At 45.7% G+C, this 10,577-nt stretch overlaps 1 protein-coding gene across 1 annotated transcript in view; it reads left to right on the forward strand.

Annotated features, from left to right (window-relative positions):
• PLEKHA7 (pleckstrin homology domain containing A7) overlaps nucleotides 1-10,577 on the forward strand; it is a 233,011-nt gene that overhangs the window by 131,152 nt on the left and 91,282 nt on the right. Inside the window, exon 4 of the mRNA XM_019652532.1 lies at nucleotides 4,803-4,886. Coding sequence (XP_019508077.1) covers nucleotides 4,803-4,886 — 84 coding nt within the window. The remainder of the gene's footprint in view (nucleotides 1-4,802; nucleotides 4,887-10,577) is intronic.

Consider the following 10,577-nt stretch of genomic DNA (forward strand, 5'->3'; position numbering starts at 1 on the left):
CTTGACATTTTCAAAATAGTGCAAGCTCCAACGACCACTTTGGTAAGATTCCCAGCCCCCTTAGGAAACGCCAGCAGCGCCGACACTCCACTCAACAAGCAGTGTTGTAAAAGCGTTAAGTAAAATAAAATCAAAGGAGCTTAAGAAATGTGGAGGAAACGTGGAACGCTGTTTCAACTCTTGGTTGCTATCTCTTGACTCTGCACCCCAAATGGGAACTGAAGAAGATGGGGAGGCAATTTCTTGTGTTCTTGGAGTTTCAGTTACCAATTTGGGGACCTAACTAGGAGCGTATTAGGTTACCCAGAATCCTTGGTTTTCTTGAGACACTGGTACAAAGATAGTAAGTGCCTTAACAAGCCTGGAGGCAGTGCCGAGAGTGGCTTCAGGCCTGCAGGGTGGACTTTTGTATAATATTCTGGAAGCCGGAAGGTCCCAGAGTGGCGAATGCTGCCGAGCATCCCAATGAGGCGAGCTTTCCTAGAGTACCTCCTTAGGCTTTGAGGCTGGATACTGCTCTTACACTTTAAGCTGCTACTTCTCTTTATAGCATGGGCCAGATAAGGGCTAATGCTGACGGGGCAGCTTTGTCACACCCTCAGCATACCAATACCACCGCTGTCCAAAAAAACAGATTCATCAAGGAGCTCTGACCTCCACTCCTGAGTCCAACTCACATAACTCCAGGACTTCTTGCCATGCCAAAAAAATTGCCGTGCTAAGTAATTGGTGCCTTTATGTTGAACCAACCAGAGTCACGGCTCATATTATAGTCAAAATCTATATGCATAGAAAATTAACCTTGCACAAAAACATTGCAAGAAACTCCAGGACCCATTTACATTTGACTAGCCCTGTTTGTGGTTGTAGGTGGGCTGTTCCTTACATTGAGCTCCAGTTGGTCTCCACTGCTCCCTAGTTCTCTTATCAAGTCTTTTGTGTTTGTTGTTGGACTTCTTTAAGGCCTAACCCAAGCCTTTCCTGGCCCGGGGCCTGTGAAGACAGTGCTTATTTATGTGAATGGTTGGTTACCCGCCTTCACAGGGATCATACTTCCCTGTATCCTTCCATTTGTTCTCCCTGGTCCTCTCCCATTGGCTGCCATTCAGTGTGGAGGGCCTGCTCCTGGGAGGAAGAGCTGGATCGAAAGGCTAGGTTGTGTTTTCCCTCATTTGCCAAGTTACTTCCACAGTAGCCTGACAGAAACAGAAGCCCTTGTATGGAGGAGAGTTTCTGTGCGCCTGTGAAACCAGCCACCTGGCTCCTAGCCGGGCCATCTCCATCACTACCAAAGAACAAGGTGGCAATTCAGGTTTAAGAACAGGTATTTCGGGGGATTTGTCTGTGCCTGCTAAATGCGCCTTGAGACAGGGTTATAGTACATGAAATTTTTTCATGGGTTTTAGAAAATTGGGAAATGGAGCAGGTTGGGGGCTTTGGGGGCTAAGAGGTCTGGGGACAGCAGGTCAAGTCTGAGGACCTGGCTATCTCCGAATGGGTGTGGACATCCAGCATTTAATAGACAGCCTGCGTTTGGCAGGGGTGAGCCTGGAGGAGTAGAAAGAGATCAGAAGGATGGTGGTGTGCAGGAACACGGGTGTTGACTGTCATTGCGGGCAAGTCACGTACCCTTTCTGGGCCTCGCTCTCCTCACCTGGGGCCTGGTGTGATGAAACACGGCCTGCCCTACTGGGTATTTGGGAAGATTGAATGAAATAAAATAGCCCCAGGACCTAACGCTTCTTCCCTGGATCAAAAAGTACTGGACCACAAGCTTTGCCACTAGTAAGCAGGGTGAGTTTGATCAGAAATGATCCAATTTTAAGACCTCAGTATTCTGGAGGCATTACCCAGGTTCATCTCTTTTCTCAATATATGAGCCCCTCCCCACCTTTTGTTTTTTTTCAATTTCGTGCTCCAATAACATTCTATAACCCAGATCCTCAGTTTTTTTATTCATGACATGGGGATGAGAATATCTGCTCTGCCTAACTCTGTGGGAAGGTCAGTTACAATGATGAAGGTGACTACACTTAAAGCTTCGTGTAAATGCAGGAAATGGTGGTGAGGATGCTGTGCTAACTTTTTTTTTTTGTCAGAAAGGGCAACATCCATGAGAGAAAAAAGGTTGGGGAGCTGACTCTAGGTCTGATGAAATGACAGTTATATTTTTGTCCACTTTTAAAAACGATCTTCCTTCTAACATTAGAATGTAAAATTCACCTTAGTGCTTCTACCATCCAGCTCAGGATTGACCTATCTAAGATCCATGGGCTTATTTAAGCTGTTACAGGTTGGGTGTGGGGAGCCCGGAGTTGCTATTAAAATTGTGCATTGTTTATGAAGTGGATGCTGGGTGCTGCTCCAAGCACATAGAAGATTCGCTCTTTGCTGCGTCTCCCAGAGACCCACCCGCTGGTTTTGTGATGGGGCCAAAGGCTGTTTGCGGGCTACTGGGTGCCACATTGGTGTTGTCATTCAGAACTCTGGCTCTGGGCACAAGGGTAAGGAGGGAGGGAGGGACAAAGAGGGAGTAGCAGTGGATGGTGCTGTTTCCCTGATGCCGTGTCTTCAGGGATCGCTGATCATGGCCATGAAGCTGCCAGCCTCACAGACTCTTAGGGGGAAGGCAGATTATCATACAAAGAGCATCAACTTTAGAAATAGAAGACCTGGATTCACGCCCCAGTCTTTTCACTTACTGACGAAGTTACCTTGAGCGAGTCACTGAACCTCTTGGAGCGCTTTCCCCGTTCATACCGTCAACGGGTGTGAACAGCTCAGAGGTGTAACAAAAGGCTTTGTGGACTGGAGAACCCTTGAGAGGTGATGGTGGATAGTGGTGGCATTGCTTTATTGTTATTTCCATTGTGAGCAGGGCATTTTTTTTTTCCTCCAGGTGGAAATGAGGCAGGCTCTTTAGAGTGTGCGTTTTCAAATTCCCTGGTGAATGGAGCTGATTCTCTAAAAGAAACTGGGTGTAAATAAAGCCAAACCCTTAAACGTGGTGCAAGGATTTCTGAAACAGGTGTTCAGGGGGCCTGCTTCTCATCCTTATCTAGATGCTCATGTCTTACTCTGTTTTTTTTTGGGGGGGGGGAGATCAGGCTGCCAGATGAGGTCATAGGATTCTAAGGGCTTGTCTGGAACCAGGAGCTGGAAGGCGGGAGGCTGGCCGGGTTGGGAGGAGCGAGAGAGTGCTGGGTGGTGCAGAGTCGCAGGGCTTGGGAGCAGCCTGGCTCTGCTGGCTTCACATTTGGCTAATTAGGATTCAGGCTGCTCTAACCTCAGTGCCAAGTTATCCCAGACACCAGAACTCAGGGTGCTCTAACCAGGCCGCAGGGCAAAATAAGAAAAAACTTGGAAACCTAAAGATCTTTTTTTTTAACTCTACTTTTATTTATGCTATGCTCATTTAAACCTACTAATCTCTGGGATGGCTCAGTGCTTAATTTGGAGATGAGGCTAATATCTTAACACTACCAAACTGAGATGGTACATTGACTCAGACTGTGAAAGCATTTGAACCATCTGTGTTGGGAGCCTTAAAAAAATGACCGTGCCCTTTGACCCAGTAATTTTACCTGTGGGATTTTAACCCAAGGAGATAATTTGAATTGCAGAAAAAGCCTATACTCGAAGATAGGTTTACTATAATAGTGGGGTGGGGTAAAGAATTTTTTTGTTCATTCTGTATCTCCAGCACCTACAACAGTGCTTGGAACACAGATGGCCAGTAAATATTTTTTGAACTGTTGGTTATATGAAAAAAAAAAACATATCCATGGGATGAGACTATTATTCAGCAATTTCAAATGTGTAAGTCTTAATGACATAGGAAATTTTCTATGTTAATAAGATGTGAAAAAAGCAGGATATAAATTTCTAAATACAGTAAAATCACAACTTTTTTTTTTTTTTTTAAATAGAAGGGGAAAAAACTAGGAGAAGATTCCCAGGTTTATCTCTAGATGATGAGACCATGGTGACCTTTTTTCCTGCATTTTCTAAAATTTTTCAAATGACTATGATTTTGTGATGGGGGCAAAAAATTTTAAATCATATTCTTTTTAAGAAGGAAAAGGTTAGGTTAGCTTGTTCACAGAGCAACCAGCAGCCTCTAGCGCCAGCTCTTTCCTTTCAAAGAACCAGGCAGCCTCTGCGAATACACAAAACACCTCCACGCTTTGGTTGTGTCTGTCAGCTTGGCATGGAAGCTGATTCCTCCTCACTTCAAAAGGGTGGTAGAAACCCCACAGTGTTGAAATTGTGCGGGTCACGCTGCAGAGACATGCCCATATATTTATATCCCATCACTGAAGTGAAGACATTTTATAGTAGGGAGAAGAATTTTAAGAAGATATAGTTTTCTGGGTGGGTGGTTAATTCTTAGAATTCTTTCCCTGGTTCATGGTTTTTGGAAGCTGTTGAAAGTGCCATCTGCTTTCCTTCATTCTTGTTTTAACTCATGCCATCTTAAAGGAACTTTTGTTAAGCCACTCAATGTCTTGGAGTCAGTGCTTCATGGAATGTCTCCCTAGGATGCAGTGTTCTCTTGGAGCCAAGACTTCCAGTAGAGTTAAAATCCCTTTGTCTTAGGTGGCCTCTGGCACCTCAGCTGGCAGTTCTCTGCTTTGAAATGCAGCTGGGTTCTGACAGATGAAGTGCCTTGCAGCAGAAAGGCCCACTTTCTCTCCCGGGGTGAATGTGATGGTCAGGGTCCTCAGACATTACTGACCTTGTGTCTGTAGTCCTTTCCTTTCATATGACTTTTCCTTCATTATCTCTTTCTCTCTCTTTAGCCATAACCAGCAGACCACAGCGTTCCGGCATCCTGTGAGTGGGCAGTTTTCTCCAGAAAATAGCGAGTTTATTCTTCAAGAAGAGTAAGTACTTTTATATATGTTCCTTTTCCAGGCAGAGTTTGGGAGTTTAAAGGCATTTGCTCAAAACAAACCCTGTTGGGCTATTTTCTCTCTCAGATAGAGGGGCTTGAAGTGGGTTGGTTGATTCAAGGTGAAATGTGAGAATTTTGGTTTTCAATTTCTAGATTTCTCTCAGTGGGAAGAGGGGAAAGGGGGGAGATGATATGGGTGATTGGTATTTCTCGAGACCCTTAAAAACTCACTTTCCCTTGAATGAACCCTATCCCCTCAAGCAACATCTAACACACACTCTTCTGGTGTGAAAGTACCTTAAATACAGCCTCAGACTGAGCTAAACCAGCATCCCAAGGAAGCCTCACGTAAGAGTCCAAAGCCAGGGCTTAGAGGAGGATGGGTGACACCCATGGTCCCTGCGCATTTTGAGTTCTTTCTGCTTGCTTTTCCTAACACCGGAACTTGCCTGCTCCTCAGTCCCATTTCAGCAGGGACTCTTGGGTGCTCAGAGGCAGGGTCTGCCACCCAAGGCTGTCCACCTAAAAGTTCACGTGCAGCCCAAGTAGGGTGTGTTCTTCGCCTGAAAATGAAGACAGAGAAACGTGTGCAAGTGTTTCTGTTCCCCTGCTGCTCACCTGAGGTACTTCTGTTTGAAGAATACAGTTCTGTTAGAGAAACTAATAGAGATGTTGGCTTTACGTTTTTTTCTTCAGATCATTTTTCTTGTGTTCACTCACGTAGGCCAAATATGATCTTAAAATAAACTGTCAGTATTTTTGTTTTTATAGCATTTCCCCTCTCGGTACTTACAGCTTTAAACTTTCTGTTATGGAGGCTCTCAGACATATACAAAAGTAAAGATACAGTAATAAATCCAATGTATTCATCGCCCATCTTCAGTGATTTCCAAAACATGGCTGCTTTTATTTCATCTGTACCCTCCCCCCCACCCCCTGTATTCCTTTGAAGCAAATTCCAAGCATATCATTTCATCTCTATAGTGCCTTCAGCTTAGGATAATCATTTTACAGAACTTTTAAAACTAGAAATCTATAATTACAATAATACTGACATTCCTTGCATGTTTATTCTGTGCTGGGGATTTTACGTGCATATCTCATTTAGTGCAATGATCCTGAGAGGTGGGGTCATCAGCATTTCATAGATAAAGACACTGGGACTCAAAAAAGTGGTCACTTGCCCAAAGTTGCTTGGCTAGAAGTAGAAATGCCAGGATGTCATTCCAGCGTGATCTCTTCAGTCAGGTCTAACCCTGGCCCTAATCAGAGGCTGCTTGTTAAATTAGTTTGATGCTGGTGGCCCATGAGACATGGTTGCCAGACTTTGGGGTTGGGGGTCCGACTTTGAAAAGCATTACTACTTTAGAGAGAGAGTGGGAGGAAGGTAAAGACTGTCCTGTCTCCTACATGGAGAAAGAACTGGTGTGTAAAAACAAAACCAGAATGTGGATTCTCCAAATTCCAGCTCGGAATGAGTTTGTTTATAGAATCCTGAAGGTTAGAAGCTCTTGGGAGGTCACGGAGTTCAGCCCCCTTTCTTAGGCGTCCTGGAGACAAGAGTGCCTGTTCTTGTTAAAGGTCTGGGTAGGGAATCCATCATCAGAGTGCTTAATTTGGGAAGCTACCAACTTTAATAAGAGCTTCTAGAAAAATGCTTTTTTCTGTACTTTTTATCACTAACCAGCTGTGTCAATTCTACCCAGGTTCCAAGGAAAAGATATTCCCTCTTCCAAGGGTCACTGTTTCCCTGTAGACCCCATTTCCTGGATGTCATAAGGAGTGCTTCTCTCAGGTGGTGGGTGCAACTATATGGCCAGACATTCCTTGAAGCAGGCAGAATGTGCTTTCGGCATTGAAAGGACGTGGGGATTCCTATGAACTGATGCGGGGATTCCTGTACTGACTCATTAAATACTTAGTAAATGCCTGCATTTTGTCAGGGGCAGTGCCACACTACGCAGTTACAGCAGCAAGTAAGACAAACGTGGGCCTGTCTGTAAAGAGCTTACGGTTGAATAGGGAAGATAGACACTTAAACAGGAGATCACAAATGGATCAGTGCTGATGACAGAGGAAACAAAGGGTTCCATGGGGGTTGATAAAAGAGGGCTTAGGGGTTGTGGAAGGCCTCTCCATCCTGGGAAGGTATGTTGTTTAAATTGAGACCTGTTCAGTCAGGGTGAACAACCTGCACAAAGGCCTCGAGGACAGCGAGGATAGAGCATGGGGGGATCTAGGGAGTTAGAGCGAAAAATGAAGAGCACTGGATGGATGGATGCTGGCGATACTTGAGAGGTAAAGTTGACAGGACTTGGTGATTGATTGGCTGGGATGGGGATGAAAGAGAGGGAAGACTTTCTTGACGTGTCTGGCCCTAAACTGGAGGAAGGGGGAGGATTTGGATAAGTGTGCACGTGTGTGAGGGTCGTTGACAGCTGAGGGAAGTGTGACCCGCCTTGGTGAGGTCAGAGAGCAAGAAGACTGATGTGTTGTGGAGATTTGGGAACGGCAGTGTGGAGATAATGTTGGAGACAAGGCTGCAGCCAATTATCTCAATAATTTCCTCCTGAAATACACGCGGCTTTACCTCCTGGTAGAGATCTGGAGGGTGAGTGAAGGTTTCTCCTCTCAGAAACCTTCTTTTTTTTTTTTTTAAATGTGCCAACAAATAAGATTACTATTATAATCTTGTAAAGAGCAGCTTGGTTTTGTTGTGTGGTAAGGAAAAAAGGCCAAGATGATCATTTTTGTCCTTCACACATCGCTCTCAGATTGTGTTGGGTAGAAAAAGGAAAACTGGCTCCCTTCCTTTTCCGAAGAGCGTCTCTTGAGGCCACATTGACTCCTCTTGCCAGAGGCTTCACCCCATTTCTGTGAGTGAATCCTTCCAGAGCAGGGGTTCTCAAAGTATGGTCTCTGAAGCAGCATGACCCAGGAACTTGTTAGAGATGCAAATTCTCGAACCCACTCCAGACCTACTGAATCAGAGTCTGGAGGTGGGATCCTGCATAACCTGTGTTTTAACAAGTCTTTTTTTTTAAAGATTTTTATTGGGGAATTGGGGGATGGGAACAGCGCTGGGAATTGGGGGGAAGGGGAACAGACAAGTTGCTGTCCTTTTGTTTTTCAGTCTAGTTGTGGAGGACGTTGCTTCACTGGCTCAAGTTGGCACCATCATTGCACTCTTCCCGAGTGAGGCAGATCAGTTGCCAGCTTCTGGACGGCCCCTCACGCTGGCTGCTGGCCGCTCACGCTGGCTGCTGGCTACACACAGTAGCCCATGGCAACCCACTGTAGCAGGGGCTGCAGCCTACGCCGTCACCGGCGACTCAAGGCAGCCCAGCTCCAGGTTGAGCTGTTGTTCACCATCTTAGCTGTAGAGGGCAGTGTCACTGGCCCTCATATGTGGGATCCGAACCGGGGTCCTCTGGCGTCCCAAGCCAGCTCTTAACCACCGCGCCACTCGGCTGGCCCTTAATAAGTCTTTAGGTGACTCTGATTCAGGTAAAAGTTTGAGTACCACAGATGTAGACAACTTTCTGTTCCCATCCCTCCTAAATTATTCCCAGATTCTTCCATTCAGCCTTGAGTCTCCTCCAGATACTCGTCATTCCCTGGGCTGCAGTGACACTCTTAGATGGATGTTAGTCAAATCACCTTGGGTTTCTTCTCCTGTGGGAAGAAAATAAAAATGGTCTCTGTGGTGACTTCCTTTAGAGCATTACTGATGTGAGCAGATAGCACATCTCCCCCACTGTTGGCAGGTGGGGCTCACCTGAGCTGCTTGGTGTAACAGGTACATGCATGCCCACCAAAAGATGGTTTCCCATCTTACAGATTACAAGCAAGGGGGAGAGACATGATATGAAAGCCCGTGATCTGGTAGATGCAGAGAATATAAGCTCTGAGTATTCTAGTTTTTGCATCAATAATAGAGAGTCACTCAGGATAGTCGAGGGTCTGTTCGTAGGGCCATCAAACAAAATCTCAGTGACTTAAAACAATTAACGTGTATTTCTCACTTTCACTCCATGTCCATCACAGGTGTTACCTAAGGGGCTCTTCTCTGTCACCTTTGCTGAGGGAGGCTTCATCTCTGGTTCCATGATTGCCAAAGGCAAGAAAAAGGGAGCTTTGGTGAACTGTGCACTGGCTCTTTCACACATTTCATTGGCTAAAGCAAGTCATGTGACCACTCCTAACCGCAAGGGGGCAGCAAAGTGCATTTCTACCATGCACCTGGGAAGAGAATTAGAAATATGTGTTGGTCAGCACTAATGACTGCACTTAATAACCTGCAGTCCAGATTTATTAAGGGAAGCAGGACCTTCCGAGTTTGTCACTGATAAGTTTCTTTTGCTGCATGACTAGAGTGTTTGCTTTCACATTTCACCTTTTCTGTTACACTACCCAGTTCTTTATTAGGACCCCCAAGGCCGGTGCGTATCAGCCTTGCACACCTGCACCCCTGCACACCCAAGCCAGTAGGCACGTGGAAATCCCTGTTGGAGGAGCTCATGTACGCTCAGGCTGCATTAGTACAAGTGCAATGTGTAGAGAAAAGGGGAGAATAGTTCTGGTATACCCTGGTGTTTGTGGACTGCTTCATTCAGTTCAAGTTTATGGAGCACCAAGGATGTGCCAAGCCGCAAACACTGTGCTCTGGGTATAAATTTCCAGAGGGATGCTGAGCAATTGAGATTCCCCTGAGGAGGGGGACCGTAATCGTGAGGGGCCTGGAAACCCCGTCCTGTGACCTGGCATGTTTGGTCTGCAGAAGAGCAGATGAAGGAGGATGGGCTCTGTGTCTTCAAGAAGGGCGGCAGGTGGAAGTGGGGTATTTATTGTGCGGCTGCCAAGGGCAATGAGTAAAAGTTATAGGCAGGCAAATTTCGGCTCTGGCCACAATTTTCTAGGAAAGAGATTTTCCAGCGTCCCTTGTTTCAGGATCTAGAATTTTATCTGTAACATTAAATTAAGTAATCTACCTCCTGGAGTTGGCTTTTTCCATTAATAATATTAGTTTCTTAGCTAACACTTAGAACCCTTACTATTTATTATCAGGTACTTTTCAAAGTGTTTTATGTATATGAATTTAATTTCCACAGCAGTCCTATGAGTAAGATACCATTATTATCATGGACACTGAGGCACAGAGAGGTTAAGAGTCTTGCTAAAAGTCACACAGCTGGTAATTGACAGAGTTAGGATTTGAATCCAGGTAGTCTGGCCCCAGATGCTGTGTTTCTAACCACTACCCATAGTGTCTCTCATTTCACTGGTCTTCCAGTGACAATCCCCTTCCTTGGCTCAACTCAGGCGTTCATGTGCTGACTGAGCAGACTGCTGCTGCTTAGAGATTTTAACTGAAATTGTATTTGCAGTAATGAAATTTGATCGAATAACTAACTGTACGTTTGCGTGAAAGATGCCAAGCCTCCTTGGTAGTCTTTTCTCCAGAAAATGTCCTCAGGCCTTTTTGCAGGGCCTCATTCCCAGTGCCTGGATCATTTGGGCCCCTCTTCTTAAGCTTCTTTCCCCGTTCTCAGTGAGTTTCTTAAGTTGGGAGCCCGTGCTGGCCCTTTGTGGCTTAAAGGGCCACACACGGCGGCCCTCCTGAAGGGGTAAAGCTGGGCCCAGAGAACTTCAGGCTGTGGGTTTGGTCGGGGGGGGGGGG

Source organism: Hipposideros armiger, unplaced genomic scaffold (assembly GCF_001890085.2).
Source record: "Hipposideros armiger isolate ML-2016 unplaced genomic scaffold, ASM189008v1 scaffold_181, whole genome shotgun sequence".
Taxonomy (NCBI): Eukaryota; Metazoa; Chordata; class Mammalia; order Chiroptera; family Hipposideridae; genus Hipposideros; species Hipposideros armiger.